General features: G+C 37.0%; 1 protein-coding gene across 5 annotated transcripts; it reads left to right on the top strand.

The window, feature by feature from the left end:
- Nucleotides 1-5: 5 nt before the first annotated feature.
- Nucleotides 6-20,685, top strand: BBS5 (Bardet-Biedl syndrome 5). Of its 5 annotated transcripts, none has more exons than XM_081241800.1 (13): nucleotides 6-61; nucleotides 392-579; nucleotides 3,090-3,172; nucleotides 4,477-4,542; nucleotides 5,451-5,500; nucleotides 5,632-5,759; nucleotides 8,551-8,686; nucleotides 9,602-9,697; nucleotides 12,998-13,060; nucleotides 14,317-14,451; nucleotides 18,394-18,477; nucleotides 19,449-19,472; nucleotides 19,627-20,685. In XM_081241800.1, exons 2-13 carry the CDS (start codon nucleotides 521-523, stop codon nucleotides 19,726-19,728), a joined length of 1,026 nt encoding a protein of 341 aa, XP_081097926.1. In that variant the 5' UTR covers nucleotides 6-61; nucleotides 392-520; the 3' UTR covers nucleotides 19,729-20,685. The 5 variants fall into 5 exon arrangements, with proteins under 5 accessions (XP_081097926.1, XP_081097929.1, XP_081097925.1 ...); XM_081241801.1 differs by lacking the exon at nucleotides 6-61 and adding an exon at nucleotides 1,138-1,261 and having other exon boundaries at nucleotides 491-579; XM_081241799.1 differs by lacking the exon at nucleotides 6-61 and having other exon boundaries at nucleotides 313-579.
- The last annotated feature ends 790 nt before the right edge of the window (nucleotides 20,686-21,475 follow it).

Raw genomic sequence — 21,475 nt, 5'->3', positions numbered from 1 at the left:
GACCGCATGAGGTGGGCTGGGCCGGAGGAGGCAGAACCAGACGAGGAATTTCGAGTTTTAAGTCTACATTTCGCTCTTTCTTTTTTCAGACCGCACCACGCGGCTTGCGGGATCTTAGTTGGCCCACCAGGGATGGAACCAAGGCCACCGTAGTGGAGGCGCGGAGTCCTAACCAGTGACCGCCTGGGAAGTCTCTAAGGCTAAATTTCCCGACAGTGTAGGGAGAGGAACGGGAGTGGGGTGGGCGGGGAGGAAAGGCTTAAGGAGGCGAGTCTGGAGGTGCGGAAGGTCATTCAGAAGTCAAGCACCCGCTCCTGCGCCGGTGCCAGTTCGGCTTCTCTGAGGCACGGAACCCTGCCTGGAGCCTCAAATCCGCTTAACTACACCACAGGGCCGGGAAAGCGCGCACACTACCTTGAGGAATTTTGGGTCTCGGCGCCCGCCGTAGACGTCGTGCCAGAGGCGGCCCGTTGTCTTGGAGCCGGCAAGACGCCGTTAGGCCTCCCCTGCCGCGGTCACCATGTCGGTGCTGGATGCGCTTTGGGAGGACCGGGATGTCCGCTTCGACGTGTCCTCGCAGTGAGTCGCCAAGATTCCCCAGTGGCCGGGAGCCTGTAGAGGGCGCCGCGGCGCGATTTCCCGACCCGCGGGCAGAGCCTAAGACCCTCGCGAGGGTGGGAGGAGGTTGGCGCCTGCTGTCCTCACCTCAGGAGACCCCAGACTGTCCGGGGCCCAGCGGCCCTCCCCAGGCGCCACAGCCGGAGCGCGTCTAGATTGTACGCAGTTTCGGTCCCTTACGATCCCCGGTCCCGTCTTGACCCGGGGGACCTGTCGGAAGCTGAGCCCAAATACGGCAGGGACCACCTTGGGCTTGGGCGTCCAGTACACCCCAGTGAGCTTGCGGTGCCAGTTTCGTATGGTGGAAGGAACGTGGAGCAGGGACTCTGGAAACGAGGGTTCGGAAACTAGGTCTAGAATAAGGACACACATTGTGGGCCCTTAGAAAAATGACTTCACCGTTCTAAAGCTTGAGTCTCCGAGGGAAGTGAGAGTAAGCATTCTCCAAAATCCCTGACCATGCAGACTTTATTTCCGTGGTAAGCTTCGTTTCTAGTTATTCATTTAAATCACCAACAGGAAGAAGGAACCCTCTTTTGGAGCCTCTCAAACAGAAGCCCTGTTTTTGGAAATTTTCATGTTTTAAAGAGAATAGTTAGAAACCTCCTGCCGGCAGTCCAGGAAAAAAGTGCCCATTGGGATAGTAAGTGTTGGAAAACAGTAAAGCTAAGGTTCTTGGGTTGATGGTTTGGAGCTTCTTAGCCAATTCGCATAATTCTTTATTATGAACAGAACTTTCTTAGGTGGAAAAAATGAAATATTAATTTCCCAGGCTTAGCTGTAGCTAGATATATAATATTAACATGGTCTTGGATCCTTTAAGGCGTTGTGAGGGAAGGGAATTTATAAAGTTATAAGCAACGGTTACATATTGCACACAGTCTTTGACTTTTCCTGTTATTCTTGGAGGGTTCTTAAGCAAAGATCCATTTCATGAACATTTTCAGTTTATTAAACATTTATCAGATGTTTACTACGTACTGGTGACTGTGCTGATAGCTAAAGATACAAAAATAATAGGAAATGACACCCTTCCCCCACCCCACCCCCTTTCTACTGCAGGAGATAGATGTAGACAACTAACTATAAAAAATGTGGTAAATACCGTCATGGAAAAAATGAACAAAATGCTGGAGGACCATAGAACAGAAAAGTTCATTCTTCCTAGGGAAGGTCTCAAAGAAAAAATAATATTTGAATTGAGCCCTGATGAATGGTCAGGGCCTTGCTAGGGTATACAGGAAGAGAGTATTCCAGAAAAAAGAAAAGGAAGAAAAGAAAAAAAAAATTAGATGTAGAGTCTTAGAGGTATAAATCTCATTGGCTAGAAGCAGGGTCTGGCAGGTAGAGAAAGGAGGTGCAAATAGAAAGGTAGATTAGCTAGATTGTGAAATATTCAGTTGAGGATTTTGGACTTCATCATCTAGGTAGTGGGGTAATATGGCTTTTCAACAGTGAAGTGTATGATCATGTCTGTATTTCCAGTAGGTAATTGAGTTGGCTTTATTGAGAATGTGTTAGAAGGCTCTACCACATATTCTGCTAGGTTTTTCTTTTCTTTTTTTTTGGCACTCTAGATTGCATTCTATCAGTCAGCAACCTATTCTTCATTCTTTATTTCCTTTTGTCTCCTTTATCTGATTGTTTACCAAGTCCTAATGTTGCTTTGCTTTAATCTGTTCCTTCCATAACTGCATGACTCCTTTGCTTTACTCAGAAACCTCTGGGGCTTCTCCACTGTCCACAGGATAAAACCCGTATCTATCTGACTGACATTCTAGGTTATCCATAATCTGGTTCCTTCTTACCTATCCTACCATATTTTTCACTACCTCTCAACATGCACCTTCTTCTCCAGCCAGGCCAGTCTTCCCACATTCTCTTATCATTTCTTTTTTTTTTTTTTTGCTGTGTTGGGTCTTCGTTTCTGTGCAAGGGCTTCCTCTAGTTGTGGCAAGCGGGGGCCACTCTTCATCGCGGTGTGCGGGCCTCTCACTATCGCGGCCTCTCTTGTTGCGGAGCACAGGCTCCAGACACGCAGGCTCAGTAGTTGTGGCTCATGGGCCTAGTTGCTCTGCGGCATGTGGGATCTTCGCAGACCAGGGCTCGAACCCGTGTGCCCCTGCACTGGCAGGCAGATTCTCAACCACTGCGCCACCAGGGAAGCCCCCTCTCTTATCATTTCTTATTTCTGGTCCTTAATCATAGATTCTCCTCTCTCTCTTTTATTTCTCCAAATCCTACCTCTCCTTTAGTTCTGACTTCTCTCCATGTCCCTGGTCACTCCAGGCCACACTTGATCTCCAGGTTCTTTAAGTTCTTGAAAACCTTATTTTCAAATGCCTGAGCATTTGGTACTGTATTATTTATACTTTTGTCTGTTTTATATGGATATGCCTTTCCTCTCCCTCACTAGATGGTAAACGGGTGTAGTTGTAGCTAAAAAATTAAAGCCTTTATATTTATTTTAGACAAATGAAAACAAGACCTGGAGAAGTCCTTATTGATTGTTTAGATTCAATTGAAGACACCAAAGGAAATAATGGGGATAGCGGTGAGTATATTTTATATTTCTGGTTTAAATTACAAATGTTAAGTTATATTAGCTGGAGAATAAGATATGAAACAGCATTATATGTCAATTATGGTTCCTGATGCCCCACCCCATACCATTGTAATAAGTCCTTCTGTAAATAAACCCCAGTTATCCTAATTTAAGTGAGCCATCTCTGTTCTGTTTGACCCTGACTGATAGATGCAAGTCTAGTCGTCTGTGATCTTGTGGGAACTTTACTATAGCCATGCTGGGTGACTTACTATTTGTCAAACATAGCATGTAATGTTCCACAGTTTCTCTTGAGAACGCCTTCCTTTGTTTTTAGGACCTCCTATCCCATCTCACGCCAGCATTCACACAGGCTTAGTTTCTCTGATTTTAGATATTCTAGGGTTTTTTTCAGGGAGGAAGGAGTATGACATGGCTATAGATTACTCATCAAAAGAATTCCATGGTTATAATTTGCTGAAGAAATGTGTTAAACAAAGTTAAGAGAGTTAACTTAGTTCAAGATATTAGTTCAAGATATTTCAAAACTATCCTCATATGCTAATTGTATTACAAATTTCTAAGACACATAGTTTACCATGCACAGATTTACTTGACTTTTTTTTTTCTTGGAGCATCTATAGGGACTACTATTTCACAGGATATACTTTGAGAAATGAAGTTTATCTAACTTGGTACATATTTCAGTGTAAGAACATCAGTTTGAGGCTAAGAATGAAAATCATAAGCCTTAAACAGACTTCAGCTTAGCCATAACTTCATATGAGGAAAAAGTTTGCTCACCACAAAAAAACTGGGTATATGAGTATATGGCTCATTTAAATGAGAACTGCTAAGAGACTGCTCAAATGGCAGGGATTCATATATATATGAGAGTTCTTTGAGAAGTGTGATTTCACTGAATGGCTTAATAATTATACTGTCCTGTACTCATACTCAGTTGTACGCATATAACCTACTGGGACCCCCAGAACAGCTTCTACTGAGAAAAAAAAAAAAACAGTACACAGTTTTCTCCTCTGTCAGTTGAGTCAAACCAAGGTGTTGGCAGTGAATACCTGTATTCTTTCTGTAACTATCAGATTTTGTTTCTCTGAGATTCTGAATCACACATTGTATACCTTACCTAGAATGGATATGAGCAATAAGTATTTTCAATTAATAAATGTATGAAAAACATCTGTGGGTGTTGCTGTTGGTACTGGGCCAGAAGTTTCATGTCCATCTCATTCTATACTGCAAAAATGGGTCCTTATTTAAAGTAACTTATTTTTCTGCTTGTTTGCTTTTAGGTAGACTCTTAGTAACAAATTTAAGAATTATCTGGCACTCTTTGGCATTACTCAGAGTCAATCTTTGTAAGTATCTTTGTTAGCATGAGAAAGAAAAAAATAATTTGTCAAGTAAACTTGCACAGTGGCTCTTGACACCAAAAGAAGCTATACTATGAAATATGTGAAAAACTTTAATTGATAAAAACTTAAGAAATCCTAGACTAACCACAGACTGCCTCATAATGCAAAAGGAATGTTTTTTTCAGTCTGTCCATTTTGTCTCTTGGACATAAACAAGATTAGTGCTTTTACACTGAATGATTTTTGGTTTCGTTTTTTACTTTACTTTGAAACTTGCTATAACCTGTTTCAAGTAATACCAAAGAAGGGAGATTAAATTCTAATAAAAGTACAATCTTTCATTGTGTTACATTTCGTTTCATTTGTTTTTTAAAGGTATTGTAGATTTTCCAGCTAGACTTTTTCTCTTGATGTTGTGGTGCTAAGATTTTTAGTAAATAATACTGTATAGGTTTTAGAGAAGCAAACCTCCTTTTTCCCCATGTTGAGAATATTTTTGTTCAAAAGAGACAGAATTGGGCTTCCCTGGTGGCGCAGTGGTTGGGAATCTGCCTGCCAATTCAGGGGATGAGGGTTCGTGCCCCGGTCCAGGAAGATCCCACATGCCGCGGAGCGGCTGGGCCCGTGAGCCATGGCCACTGGGCCTGCACGTCTGGAGCCTGTGCTGCACAACGGGAGGGGCCACAGCAGTGAGAGGCCCGCGTACCGCAAAAAAAAAAAAAAAAAAAAAGAGGCAGAATTAACTTTCTAGTCCTTTTAATTATTTAACTTAAATTTGTAGATATTTCATAAAATTTTTTATTGTATTTTTATATATATTTAATTTTTTAAACTTAAAAGTTCTGTATTTATAGTTTTTTCCCTCAATTTATTGTATCATGTTCTTTAAATTCTTTGCTTTTAAATTTTAGCTATTGGTTACAACTGCATATTGAATATCACAACAAGGACTGCTAATTCTGTAAGTCTGAAAAATCTTATTGAAATATATATAGTGAAGAAACAGTAGATATTTGAGGTTGATGTTTATTTTCACTATAAATGAGAAATTGCTCTTAAAATCTGAAGTTTTACATAAATTTGTCTTTACAGAAATTACGAGGCCAAACTGAAGCTCTTTATATACTAACAAAATGTAACAGTACTCGTTTTGAGTTTATATTTACAAATTTGGTTCCTGGAAGTCCTAGACTTTTTACTTCTGTGATTGCAGTACACAGGTATGGTAATACTTTATAGATTATTGAATATTTTTAAAGTAATTCTATGATATAAAGGTTTAGAGTAAAATTTCAACATGTGGTGCTGTCTTCCTCCAAGCTCTATTGCAAACATCCTGAAGATACATAGAACATGTTGCATTACCATTTAATAAACACTTTGAAGGTATTTATAAAACACATAAAACTGCTGAAGAGTCTATTAAATTAGCTACCAAGGTAGTTAAAAATGAAATAGAGAATTCGTTCAATGTAGATAACCAAGTTGAATAATCCAATTAAGGAATTAAGGTTATTTTTCTAACAGTAGAAGGCATGATTGGGTGATTTCTCTAAAGAGAAATTTTTTGTTGTTTTGTGGTTATTTTGATTTTTTGTTTTCTTAATTATTCTCTTTTTACTACCCCAGCTCTTTTTTTTTTTTAACCAGCCCTAAGTACTATGATTTTTTTTAAAAGTTTGGCTAAGATGACAGGCCAAAAAAAAAAAAAATCACACACACACAAATTTATACACACAGATATATATAGTATGTATATATACCATTGTTTTAATTTGAATTTCTTTTATTACTAGTGATGTTGAAAGTTTTCATATTTGTTGGCTATGTATAGTTTTCTGTTGTAAATTTCTTAATTTTACTCCTATCTGTCATGTATGTTGCAAATTAATTTCTTTCCTAGTTATTTTATTTTTAAATTTTGTTGATGATTTTTTACTCTACATAATTGTTTGCTTTTCTTGGAGATATAACTCACATAACATAAAATTTACCATTTTTAAGTTTACAGTTTGGTAGTGTTAGTATATTCACCACTTCTCAATTCCAGAATATTTCCATCACTCCAAAAAAGAAACCCCCATAGTAGTCACTTCCCATTCCCTCATCCCCATGGTCCCCTGGCAACCACTGATTTACTTTCTGTCTCTGGATTTGCCTATTCTGAGCATTTCATATAAATGAAATCATACAATATAGTGACATTTTATGTCTGACTTCTTTCACTTATGTAATGTTTTCAAGCATGCTACATGTTGTAGCATATATCAGTACGTCATTCCTTTTTATAGCTGAATAAGATTCCATTGTAGAGATACATATTTTGTTAATCCACTCATCAGCTGATAGACATTTGGGTTGTTTCCACTTCTTAGCTGTTAGGAATAATGCTGCTGTGAGCATTTGTGTACAAGTTTTTGTGTGAAAACATATTTTTTTAAGCTCTCTTAGGCATATACCTGATCTTTTTATTTCAGTTTACTTAGAGAAGTAATATGAAATGGAGTATGAAGGGAACAGGGAAACTACTTTTCTTTAATAGTATAAAAATGTTATGTGTTCCCTCCAAAACAATTTATAACATGAATAGTTTCCATTTTTTCCACTGGTTAAATATTGATGATTACCACCCTAAAGGAAATTAAGATTTATAGTCAAATGCTCGAATCCTGCCCTTTCATAATTTACATACTAGAAGATTAATTAATGTAAAAATCAGAAGTTTAACAATACATATTATAATTTATATAAATGATTTCTAAAGTTATTCAGGTGAAGAAAACCCTTTAGTTTTATTAAAAGGGTAAATTAACCTGCATTTTTGTGGAGTTAAAATTAGAATTAATCAAAAGTTAATCAGAATTTTCTTCTGTGTTTATTATTTATCAATAGGGAGACATGGAAAGAAAACAAAGTTATAGGGATTTTATTGCATACATACACAGACACAGATACATACACTGTCCTAGGGTACCTTTTGGAGTTGGTACAGATTCATTCTAATTTTCTGTATAAAGGTAGATATGAGCATAATGTTTTCAGGTTTCAGTGAGAAAAGTAATTGCAGTTTTATTTATATCAAAAGAATAATGGTGCCTTTAACTAAAACAGAGAAATCCAGGGAAGCTTTTTGATAGAAAAATTAATTTCCATGTCTGTTTTTACAAGCATTGTTCTTCAGCTTAAAGAAAAACAATCTGCCTCCTCTCATTTGTGCCATACTATATATACTGACTTAAAAATTAGACATCTAACGATGCAGGGGACACGGGTTCGTGCGCCAGTCCGGGAAGATCCCACATGCCGCGGAGCGGCTGGACCTGTGAGCCATGGCCACTGAGCCTGCGCTTCGCAGCGGGAGAGGCCGCAGCAGTGAGAGGCCCGCGTACCGCAAAAAAAAAAAAAAAAAAAAAAAAAATTAGACATCTAGGGACTTTCCTGGTGGTGCAGTGGTTAAGAATCTGCCTGCCAATGCAGGGGACACAGTTTTGATCCCTGGTCTGGGAAGATCCCACATGCCACGGAGCAACTAAGCCCATGTGCTACAACTACTGAGCCTGCTGTCTAGGGCCTGTGAGCCACAACTACTGAGCCACATGCCATAACTACTGAAGCTCACGCACCTAGAGCCCATGCTCTGCAACAAGAGAAGCCACCGCAACGAGAAGCACACGCACCGCAACGAAGAGTAGCCCCGGCTCACCTCAACTAGATAAAGTCCGCGTACAGCAACAAAGACCCAACACAGCCAAAAATAGATTAAATAAAATAAATTTTAAAAAAAATTAGACATCTTAAATATAGGTACTGAGATAAAATGTGTAAATACTACACTGAAATGACAAATACAGTACAAAAGACTATAATCACCAAAACTTATTGAGAAGAAAAAATTTTTAATGTACCTTAGTAACTATTTGAGTATATAACTGTGTATTTTTGTAGATAAGTAAACATAATCTAAGAAAATCACATTTTCAGTTTGGATTAGTCTTTTGTTCTTTTTTATAGAGCATATGAAACTTCTAAAATGTATCGTGATTTTAAATTGAGAAGTGCGCTAATTCAAAATAAGCAACTAAGATTACTACCACGAGAACATGTATATGATAAAATCAATGGAGTATGGAATTTATCCAGTGATCAGGTACCATGCAAAGAACTAATGAACCTTTTGGGGCAGTGCTTTCTTTGGTAATCATTTTTCCATTTATGATTGGGTTTGTATATTTATTTAACTGTTAAAATAAGCATTAGAGCTCTTAATTAACATAGCTCTTGATATACGTAATATTCTGATTTTCATATTTGTATGGTTTTATGCTCTTTTTATCAACATTTGTTATGTGTAGACTTAGAGCTGGAATGGGCCTTAAAAGTCATCTAGTCCAGTCTCTATTCACGTACAGATGAAAAACTCAGGCCCTAAAGAATTAAGTGACCTCCACATCTATTCTGTTCCACAGCCACACTCTTCCCCCATACCACACTACCCTCCACATCATGATAACTTAGGCTGATTGAGGAGCGTCATAGGGTGGACAGTCACGGAAGCCTTTTAATCCAGTCTTTATGGAATTAAACATATAACTCATTTGGTGACTCCTACATCCATGATTGTAACTTTTCATTTCCTCTTGAAATTATGACCAGAGGAAACATATAAGCAACTAATAGTTGGAATAAGAAACAAATCAATTTCTAGAGAATAATTTGTCTCTTACTAAGAATAGTTTCCAGCCTTTGTGGGTGTTTCAACCTAGATTCGACTGATAACCAGTGTGGCAAAGCTGTAACATTTGATTGAAGAGCTCTTGCTAACTATGGAATCAAAAGCTTAAATTGTAAATAAACTTTGCACACTTGGAAAGTTCTAGTTTTAAACTATGATAAATATTCTATAAGATATAGACAGCTCCCCATCTGAATAACTACTCCTCATAATACTCAATTCTGGTATTTTATGCTGCTGTGAGAATCAGAATTATTCTCGTGTTTAGAAAATAAAGAGTAAGTATTCAGACATGATTGTTGATGCCCCTCTCATCACTCTCTTTTACAGGGAAATTTAGGAACTTTTTTTATTACCAATGTGAGAATCGTGTGGCATGCAAATATGAATGACAGTTTTAATGTCAGTATACCATATCTGCAAATTGTAAGTGCATGCATTTTGATGACCTTATTTTAATGTAGAATAAATAATTTCTGTTCAACAGTTAATAGGACTTTTGGGATTAGATGGGTTTTCTCTCTCCCTAGTGGCAACAGTTTAGCTGAGAGCATACTTTTTAAATGTTGATAATCAGAAAAGACCCAATTGTACTTCCATTCAAGGGAAACGGCACCATTATCAACTTGCTGTTAAGAGAGAAATATACTGGATTCTAAAAATTTTAATAGTTATCATACAGATTAAGGTGATTTTTCTTAGATTTTATTCAAAGGGCTTTTAGCTACTAAAGTTTTCCATAACCTTTCCAGGAGGCAAGTATATAGTGGTTCTTTGGCATGGCTTCAGCTCACTGACCCACCCACTTTATGGCTGTCTTGCTACTTTCTACTCAAACCCTTTTAAAGCCAGAGCGAATTCATTGATTCTGTGAATGAACAGTTTTTATTGTATTCAGATACAGCATGTACTATAAGCTGGATTCATACTACAAGTTCAGTGAAAGGAATCAAGATGGTTTTTAGTCATAATGGTTTTAGCTTAAATTAAAGCTGTTAAAATTTAGAATAAGTGGGCTTCCGTGGTGGCACAGTGGTTGAGAGTCCGCCTGCCGATGCAGGGGACATGGGTTCGTGCCCCGGTCCGGGAAGATCCCACATGCTGCGGAGCGGCTGGGCCCGTGAGCCATGGCCGCTGAGCCTGCACGTCTGGAGCCTGTGCTCCGCAACGGGAGAGGCCACAACAGTGAGAGGCCCGTGTACCACAAAAAAAAAAAAGAAAAAAAAAAATTTAGAATAAGAACTAATTACACCTGAGACCAGTTTGTTGGGGGGTAGATGAAGATGGTTCTTTTTACTCTGCTGCTGCTTTCATGGTAAGTATGTGATTCAGTGAAACAAGTAGTAAACTCCAATAATCTGAAGAATTTCATCTCATATATTAAAAAAAACCCTACTTACTGGACCCTAGTGCAAATTAGATGGAACATAAAAATAGTTAATGAGAATCCTGTGAGGCTATCCTATGATAATCACCCTTATTATAGAATATAAGTAGTCTTAAGACTAAATAGTTTCATTAATAAATATTTATTGAGTATTCGATACAATGTATGTGATATCTGGAAAATGTCATTCTTTAAAGAGACCTCTTAACCTATGAGAAAGATGATTCTTTGCAAAATATTCCCAAGTCTATCTTTTGCTAAATTGTTTGATTACTGAGTTACTTTAAAATATTTGATCATTCATTTGCCAAATACTGAGCACCTACTCTATGCTCAGTGATGAAACTCATGAACCAGTACGCAGTTTCTGCCTTTAAGGAGCTTTCAGTGTGGTGGAGAAAAACAACACATTAAACAGAAAATCATAGGATCTGATAGGAAAAAAATTATTTCTGGCCATCTAAAGAAATATGAGAATTTATAAGCATAGCTGGAAATATGTGACAGAGTCTACATAGGTATTTGATAAGTTGATGTTTGTATTGTTCGTTGCTGTTTTATATTGCATTTACATATCAATGTCTATTATGCTGAATAATTACCGAGTAGTAAACAACCTTGTGATTTCTGTTCTTCAAGTAGGATACTTTTCGTTATTTAAGAATACCGTTGCCAAATACGGATTCTGGAATGAATTCAGCCTGGCCTAAACAACTTGCAATCTGATATCATCACAATCTGTCACTGGGGCAGTCATGTTCTAACTTCAGCTGTGGGCCTCAGCCATTGTCCTGACTCCCTTCCTATAGATGTATATTTATATATGTATCTTCTTGCCAGTTTCTATCTTACCAGCCTGTGTCATCCACAGTTACCTGGTTAGATTACCTATCCATAAGCAGGATGCCAGTGTTCTATGGTTCTTAACCAGGATTCTGCGTACTCCTGGCAGGGTGTGAAGTAGTGTAGATGGAAGCCCAGGTTTTCATAACAATTACCATTTAGGCTGTCTGTCTGTCTGTCTGTGTCTCTCTTTTTCTCAACTTCCAATGCCCATCTGTCTGGAAGTATGATACACAGTCACCTACCACAGATTATTATCCTTCTTGGACTTTTGGTCTGCTGGTTATAATGTTAGATCCCCCATGGTTCTCTCTAACCCTGTCAGCAAGTACGTTTTGTTTCACTTTCTACAGGTCCTGCATGTCATTATGCTTCTACCCCTCTACCCTTCTCCCAGGCCACTGGTATCACTGCTCATCCACTAGCCAAGCTTCACCCTCATGTCACACTTACCAGTTGAGTTAATTATATTTGACCTATCCTAGCCTTCTTTGTTGCCCAGTGATGAATGCCCATACTTTTTTTTTTCAATAAATGCAGTGGAGGTTCTTTCAGAATTTAGTCATTTATTGTGTAAGAAACAGAAGGCACATGCAACATTTTTTTAACATCTTTATTGGAGTATAATTGCTTTACATTGTTGTGTTAGTTTCTGCTGTATAACAAAGTGAATCAGCTATATGTACACATATATCCCCATATCCCCTCCCTCTTGCGTCTCCCTCCCACCCTTCCTATCCCACCCCTCTAGGTGGACACAGAGCACCGAGCTGATCTCCCTGTGCTATGCAGCTGCTTCCCACTAGCTATCTATTTTACATTAGGTAGTGAGTATATGTCCATGCTACTCTCTCACTTCGTCCCAGCTTACCCTTCCCCCTTCCCCTGTCCCCAAGTCCATTCCCTACGTCTGAGTCTTTATTCCTGTCCTGCCCTTAGGTTCTTCAGAACATTTTTTTTTTTTTAGATTCCATATATATGTGTTAGCATACAGTATTTGTTTTTCTTTTTCTGACTTACTTCACTCTGTATGACAGATTCAAGGTCCATCCACCTCACTACAAATAACTCAATTTCGTCTCTTTTTACAGCTGAGTAATATTCCATTGTATATAGGCACATGGGACTTTTAAAAACTAACCCAGCCTTAGGAGCCACAAAAGACACTGGCTCTCCATAACTAAAGGATTGCTGGCCTTTGGTTTAAAATATTCAGAAAAGTTGTGGACTCCGTGAAGCAGGGGACATTTAAGTCAGAATTTTGTACATATTTCAGAGATGTCATCTTTGTGTTGCCTTACAAATTTGCCACCTATTTCCAGTATGAAAATTTTCATTTACTTGATCTCTATAGGAGTGTAAGGAAAAAGGAAAGAGGAAGAGTTCTGTTCTTCAGACTATGAAAAGTAGTTACTGTGTAAAAGTTGAAAAATGTGTTAAAGTGTCACTACTATCAGATAATAAAAACAAGCATTTTTTTTTCGTTTTATATCTAGCGGTCAATAAAGATTAGAGATTCAAAATTTGGTTTAGCTCTTGTCATAGAAAGCTCTCAGCAGGTAAGATACTTTATATTTTTATTAATCTTTAATAGATTTAAAAAACTATGTGACAGTCTATATTTTTAGTTTTATTTTTATAGTAACCAGTTTATGTCCAAGAAGAGTATTAGCTGTAACATGAGATTATATGAAGAGTTTGAGTTTGAAGTCATATAGTAATTGTCCCCATGGGAAGAATCCTGCTTATATTTCTCTTTTGGGCAGACATATTAATTATGATTACAGTCATGACATTATTTCAATCTTTACACAACCCTATGATACAGTTACTATTTTTTCCGCATTTTATATTCAAGGAAACTGAGACTTGGAGAAATTAGAAACCTTGCCCATGGTCTAATAACAGTAAGTGATAGGGCTAGGTTTTGATTCCAGGTCTGACTGATTCATTAGACTGTCTTTGAGCAACACAGGTCTATACAGATAAACACACCCTATTTGAGATTTTATACCATCAAACTCAGATTGTACTGTATCTAATTATAGACTGCTACGCCCCGTTATGCCTGGTTTTTGCATTTATTTGTTTTTATAAATTTTTTTTAAAAAGAGATTTTTCTCTTCTAAATTCTAAATTTAAATACAAATGTCTACTCACTCCTTTCCCCAGCATCATACAGCTAGTTGTATGATGTAAACCATACATCATATGTAGTGTTGTAAAACCAGGATTTGAACACAAAAGTGTATGCTCTCAACCATCACCATATGGGTACTTAATTTTTTAACACTTCTTCTCCAACAAACTGTCATGGGCAAGTTTCTTCCCTAATTTTTCAAGGAGATAGCCTCAGGTATGCCATTCCCTTTTTTATTTTAATATATAGTCTATTCCTTTTCAAAGTCTAGCTCAGGAAAAACTCAGTTCCCTTGGCCTTCACAATCTATGGCGTATTTTTTTTAATCTTGAAATATTAGCTTTGATACTTACAGATGAAATTATGCGATATCTGGATATATTTCAAAATAATCCTGAGTGGGTGAGGGGAGGAGATTTAGGGGATGGGGAGGTTACATATGGAACAGAGCTGGCCATATGTTGTTACTTGTTGAAGCTGGATGATGGCTACATGGACATTTATTGTACTCTTCTATTTTTGTATATGCTGGAAGTTTTCATAATAAAAAATTTAATTTTAAAAGATCAGCCTACATATTGTGCTCTGAAATAAGGACAGCTAGAGCTGTAGTTTATCATATACTGTAAAGACTGTTCCTCAGGCTTTTCATTTTTTCATTATTTTCTCTTACAGAGTGGAGGATATGTTCTTGGCTTTAAAATAGATCCTGTGGAAAAACTACAAGAATCAGTTAAGGAAATTAATTCACTTCACAAAGTCTATTCTACCAGTCCTATATTTGGAGTGGATTATGAGATGGAAGAAAAGGTAATTTGTTCAATGTGTGATATACAGAGTTTGCTCAATTGCCTTTACACAATCTATAAAATTCAGATATACACACACTGTGTACAATTTAATTTTAAACTACGTTTAAAATGATGAATATAGAGGCTCTGCTCAGTGAGTATGGCCAATGCTAATTTGTGCCTACCACCTGTTTTCTCCCTGGCTGCTTCACCATTCATTCCTGCCGTTCTAGGTAGCAGCCTATCCAAGATGTCCCCATATGCAAGGCTCTTCTGATGTAGAGACTTGAATCTCCCACTCTGACAGCTTTATTTTTATTTTACTTCAGCCAGCCATTAGCATTTGGTTAAACCTTACAGGCCTCACAGACACCATTCTCTTCCCCCAATGACCCACAATATAGCAACTCCAGGAGGCTGCTCCATTAATATGGCCTGTGTCTGTTCCTATTCATCAGATCCTCTTCCATGTCAGTTATGAAAAATTTTGAATATCATGCCCACATGTCTGCTCTTTGCCTTCCTCACGACTTCTGGTTTCTGCACCAATCCCACTCTCCAGGTACATCAGCTGTCCTTTGGCTTTACTCTTCAGCCTCTGCAGCTGGGCCCCTTGTCATCTGGTGTTTCACTGTTGTCCTCACCAGCCACTTCATCAGAGACTCCTCGCCGTCTGCTCTGACAGTGGTACCCTTACCAGAGGCGCTCTGTCACACGTTCCCTTGCTGTCTGTTCTTGTCCTGGGGCCCTCACCGTACGCTCTGTTGCTGGTGTCCCTGCCACCCACTCTTTCATCAGGGTCCCTGCCGATACTCAGCATGTTGAGCCATATCACATATATTATCTGTCTCTCTTCCTGCTCTTGGACTACAGCAGGTGACCAGGGAGATCAAGAAGTAGGACTGGACAGCTAAGTACAAATTCATACCCTCTGACTTCAACCTCGTTGTGCTCCGTATACTTAATTTGTTTGTCTCCCTGTCAAATTCCATATATATCCCTTTCCCCTTCCAGCTGAAACTTGTCTCTGGATTGTTGACACCATATTGTACATACACTCTAAGTATTTCATCTCCTTAACCATCATTTTCTGCTTTCTTCCCAACCTTCACTTCTTTCAGCATTCTCCCTTTTACTCTACCTTCTCTGTATATTCCCCAGTAATATCACCTCCTCCTCCAGTTTCTTCAAGTTGTACTTCTGTAGATGACTCCCAAATCTTTCTGATCTTGGCATACTCTCTAAGCTTACCAGGGTTCCAAATATTTCTTGAATATTTTCATAGATGAGCATTCCAAATAACATGAATTGAATTTCTCATTTAAAAGTTTATCTTAGGGGCTTCCCTGGTGGCGCAGTGGTTGAGAGTCCGCCTGCCAATGCAGGGGACATGGGTTCGTGCCCCGGTCCGGGAAGATCCCACATGCCGCGGAGCGGCTGGGCCCGCGAGCCATGGCCTCTAAGCCTGCACGTCCAGAGCCTGTGCTCCGCAACAGGAGAGGCCACAACAGTGAGAGGCCCGCGTACCGCAAGAAAAAAAAAAAAAAGTTTATCTTAGTAATTTAATTAATAATTTTCCAAGTCAGTAAGATACACTAGGACATGGTTGAGTATCTCAAACTTGGCATACCTAAAATCTTGTCATTTTTCTCAAAAGCAGTATCTTGCTGATTTATCTATTTATTCACTACTTATTTATTTTTAACATTGTCAAAGTCAGATGTGCTCAAAACTCCGGGGTTTTCCTTTTTTATTTTTCCCATTATCTTACTTTACACATTCAGTCAGTTGTACCAGTCTCTCCCCAGTTCCTATACCTTTCTTTCCATTCAAACTGCAGTTTCCTTTGCTACTTTTGCTTGTAAAATAATGTTGTAGAACAAGCATGGTCCTTGGAACCTGACAAACCTGACTTCAATCCCAATTTCACCATTTATTTGTGATCCTAGGCAAATTTGAGCTTCAGTTTTCACATTATAAAATGGAGGTAATCTCTCTTACAAAGTTATTGATCATGTCTGTAAAGTGGCTGGCACACTGGAGACAATATGTTAGTTCTCCTACCCATTCTGTCTCTACCTTTCATTTCTCTTCTTTTCCCCTTCTTTGGCCCTCAGTACATAATAATAACCAGCCATAGTAGCTTGCTTTGTCACCACATATAAGTCCTTACTCCAAAGCCACTTCTTCAGGGAGGTCTTTGGACTATCCATCTAAAACACCAACCCCTGTCACTTTTTTATCCCTTATTCTGCTTGTTTGTTTGCTTACTTGCTCGCTTGCTTTATTTTTGGTAACACTAATCAGTCTCCTTCACTATAAATAATCTCCATGAAGTCAGGGATTTTTGTCTATTTTCTTTAATCATTATATCTCCAGCAATCAAAACTAGCACATAATAGGCTCTTAGTGAATATTCATAGTTGTTGAATGGCTATGTTGAATGCCTACTCTTTGCTGTTAACTGCTCTAAGAACTTTATATGCCTCATCTCGTTTAATCCTCCTAAAAACACTATAAAGTGTATCATCATCATTATTATTAGCCCTATCTCACAGTTAAGGAGACTGAGGCTTAGATAGGTTAATTTACTTGTACGCAGTCGCCCAGCTCTGAACATGGTTGAAACACCAGCTGTCCTCGGACTAGGGCATCAGGTCACCTCTTGTCATCAGTACACTTCTACCATCAACCTTACCCCACCAATTACCTATAAGTAGTCCACATTCTCTGAGCTGGTATTAAAAAATTTCAGTAAACTTCAGTCTACCTTTCCCACCTTATCTGCACAGCCACAGTGTCTGGTTCTGTAGGCTGTGCACTGCTCAGAGAACATGGTTCACGTAGACTCCAGTGTGAGTGATACTCCTTGGCATTATTCAGTACAATATTCTGTGTAGCTCCTTCTGTCTTGTGGGACTCTCATATTTTGACCGTATCAGATTATTCATCTTCTTCGGCCATATCCTGTGGTTTCTCACCTTTGCTGATACTGATCCCCTCTGTCAGGAATACCCTTTCCCCTAATCCCACCTATGAAAATCATCCTCATCCTAAAAGCCCTAGATCATGTGCCAGCTTTTTCTTCATGAAAGTTTCTGGCATGCACAAGCCAGAAGTTGTACTGTCTCCAAACTCTTCTATTATAATAGATATTGCATTTGTTACAGCTATTTTTTGGAGGTTGAACTATATGACATTATTAATATTTGACCATTTTTTACTAAAATGGCAATTTCATAGAGTTCAACCTGATATTTAGTTATTTATAATTGTGTTTTGTCCTTCACTCCATTCCCACTAGATTACACACCTTTTGTGGTAAGGGCAGAGACTTTAAACCTTTTGTAGTACCAGCATGGTACTTCATACACTAAAGATATTCAAATATTTGAAAAATGAATTAATAGATACCAGCACTATATTTATTCTGCTTTACCTTTAGAACATTCCATACAAATCTTAGTTCTTCTTTTTCACAAATTTCTTTTTTCACAAATTTTATTTAATGACTATTTTGAGGAAAATTTAAAACTTGCTATTATACAAAAGTTAGTTTTTTTTAAACTTAAACTATCAGATAGTTTTTAACTATCAGAAAATCAGATAAAATCCAATGAGAGTTTTTTCTTGATGGATATTTCTAAGCATCATATTAAGTTTGTGTAAATTTGTCATTTTAAATCTTTTGATGATATTGACTTCAGATTTAAAAGCTTGGGTTTAACTGACTCATTTTATTATTCATGTTAGTTTTAATAGAATATAAATTATGCAGCGATTTTTGTAAGACTTGAGTGGTTGGTAACTGTGATATCCTTTTACAGGTATTTACAATTCTCACAGCACATTTTACTAAAATTATTTATTTGATTAATATTGTCTCCTTGATACATTTTAACATCTGATTTAACTGATTTTCTTTTTCTTTTTTCTTTTTTTAACATCTACTGATTTTCAGCCAAAATCCCTTGAAGCTCTGACAGTTGAACAAATTCAAGATGATGTAGAAATAGACTCTGATGATCACACAGATGCTTTTGTGGTGAGCATCACAAAGAAGAGCTACTAAATTTCTTGTGATTTTTTTAAAATCTGAGTCATGTTTAATTAAATAATGGTTTAAGTGTGTAAAATAGCATAGAACTTGAGACTTTTTAGAATGTCTTAAACATGAGTTGGAGAGTAGTTTTTTTTTCAGGTTAGGGATTTTTTTGTGTGTGTGAAAATACTTTTAAATTACCAAACTGGGAAATAGTTTGAGAACATACTTATTCAGAGGATTTCAGATATGTGAAAAGTTTTTTCACACTTTAAGATAACAGAATATATTAAATATAGTTAATTTAATTAATTTAAAGTCTATACTTTCCATAAGTAACCTTTATGAGATGGACCTCCCTCCTTTCAGTTTATAGGTATATTATCTTAAAATGGATTTCTATTTGAACAGTAAACTTTCTTGTTTCCAACTTTGTATTATTTAATTAATAGCCAAAATAATAATAATACTTTCTATGTACGTGGTGTATGAATCTGACTAGACTATCTCTCTGGGAATGAAAGTTTTTAAGCAAAGTGTGAAATAAGTATAAGATAGTTAATAATAAACTACTACTGCCTTGGTGTATGCATTTGCTGACACAGTGAAGCACTGATTGCTTTGTTTTGTTTTGCCAGCATCTTCTTCTAACCCAAAAGTAGGGGTGAAATTTTATAGCTGCTTAGTCATTCTTTTTATCTCCTTTCAAGTTAACAATGCTAATTATACACCAATTACAAAGCACATTTTTAGCGCTTAAAGCGTAACTCTTGAAGACATAAATAATTATTGACAGAAGAAGTGAATTCTGCTACCAGCATTGTAAAGATAGGTGAGAAAACCATTAGACACACAGTAACAGAAGATAAAATACAGTTAGTTACAGAATTGTTCTGTAAATTAATTACCTGTTCCTTGGCCTATTAACCTATTATATATCAAGTATGTGAAATATAATTTTCCTTGTCTTATAGGCTTATTTTGCTGATGGCAATAAGGTAAGGATATTTTACCTATAGTATATGAAAAATTTTTTCTATATTCCAGTATTTAGTATTCACAAACTTATGTGAAACCTATTTTTTGTTTTTTTTTTTCCTCTTCCTTGCCCACCTTCTCTATTCCCATCTCATCCTCTTATCTCCCAAAAAGCAACAAGATCGTGAACCTGTGTTTTCAGAAGAACTGGGGCTTGCAATAGAGAAATTGAAGGATGGATTCACCCTACAGGGACTTTGGGAAGTAATGAGTTGATCTTGAGTTGAGCTGGGTTTCTATTTAAAGTTATCTCAAGATTAAAGATCCTAGTCACCTGCTATAAGGCATGGCATAGTTTTTACATTTACAGAAAAAGCTTTCCAGAGAGTTTTTTAATGATTAAGGAAAAACTCATTTGTCGAAGATTTTATTGCCAGTCTTCTAAAAATTATATTTGAAATTGTAATCAAAATGTATCTGGTTTGTTGTAAATATGTTTATTTTGTAACTAATACTTGGAAGTTATTAGTCTGTGGATATTAAAAGACTGTATCATGTTGAGCTTCATAAAGAATTTATGCAGCACCATTAAATGTTTTGAAAGTGTTATCTAAAAGCATAAGACTATTCTTATGGAGTAATCAAAATGCTGCTTTTTTAATTATAAAAATCTGGTTTAAATATATTTATCGCATAGCTCCAAAGGTAAGCCAGCACTCATATAAATTATAAACCTTAAGCTTGTCATTTTTAGGTAACCATTTATGTAAAAACTAAAAACTTTAGCTAACTTTGGAGGATATCAACCCCTACGTAAAGTTTTGGGCACTATTTTGGAAATAATTTCAATATCGTTTTGGCAAGAATACATTTATTTTGCAAGGAAATAGTTTTAAATAGTTTGTAAATAAATAGTTTATTTGTTGACTTGCTCTTTGTTTGCATTCATTGAAACTTCTTTGAAGTTTTCAAAAATATGATATTATTTTCTGATTTCTTGGTCAGGTAAGATTTGGTGACCTCTCTTGCGTAAGTGTTTTTTGCCACCGCTTCAGTATAAAGAAACTTTGTAAGGAACTTTTGCCAAAACATTAACCCTCTTTTTCTAGAGTGAAAAAAGTGAGTGTGTAAAATCATTTAAAATAAGATGCAACTGTATGTACAACCATAGACACATAGTACAATCAAGGGCTAACCTGAGTTTAATAAAGATCAATGAACAAAAGCTATAAATTGGTTTCTTCATTTAAATAGGAAAGGATTTTTACATTTTTAAGGGATGGGGTTATAATAACCTATATTAGGGGGAAAATGTTGCTTGAAGAATGTGTACAGGTCAAAAATATGCAGCTAGGAATATTGTTTCAATAGTTTTTCAAGCAAAACAGACTATAAAATTGCCAATTAGTAAGGAATAATCTCAAAACGTCAAAACACTGTGTTTGCATCTGACTCATTAATCTTTTCAGATGTTAGGTGTTACGTGTAAAGAGAAATGAGTCATTTATTGTTTAAACAAGGGAGCAGCTGTTGGTTTTTTCTAGTGTGTTAAAACCTTTAGTGGCCTCTATAAATGGAAAGAGTCAATGAGCTCTTCTCTCAGCTGTTGTTTTAGCAGCTGACAGTACCATTGACTTCACCGTGATGTAAAATAAGGGAAAAAACTTTTACTGATGGATGGAGACCTTGAAGTTTAAAAATACATAATTCCCTGATCTGGGGGCATTCATTGATTCACTCAACAAATATTTATGGGGCACCAGTGAGGCCCTGTGGCTATAGCATTGAGCAAAACAAACCTCCCCCAAATCCCTGTCTTTATGGAGCTTATGTTCTTTTGAGCATGTTTAAGAATACCAACCTTTGAAATTACAGTATTTTTACAGCCCCACTGAGTTTTTAAAAATGTGAGAATATAATTTTGTAATAAAATATTTCGTGAAGAAGTATATGATGCTATTTGTATGTAAACAGAGGATCAATTTTTTTTCAAGTCACGCTTTCTGCATCCCATAATTAATAT

This window comes from Mesoplodon bidens (assembly GCF_964165515.1).
Source record: "Mesoplodon bidens genome assembly, chromosome: 8".
NCBI classification, from domain to species: Eukaryota; Metazoa; Chordata; class Mammalia; order Artiodactyla; family Ziphiidae; genus Mesoplodon; species Mesoplodon bidens.
Note: the sequence above shows the minus strand (reverse complement) of the source record. Positions and strands in the feature narration are given on the sequence as shown.

Bases quoted from the DNA above. Each gene is read 5' to 3' on its own strand.
- BBS5 (XM_081241800.1), top strand. From the start codon at position 521: ATGTCGGTGCTGGATGCGCTTTGGGAGGACCGGGATGTCCGCTTCGAC. The intron at 9,698-12,997 runs GTAAGTGCATGC...TTTTATATCTAG, and splicing joins GTATACCATATCTGCAAATT to CGGTCAATAAAGATTAGAGA. The intron at 14,452-18,393 runs GTAATTTGTTCA...ACTGATTTTCAG, and splicing joins ATTATGAGATGGAAGAAAAG to CCAAAATCCCTTGAAGCTCT.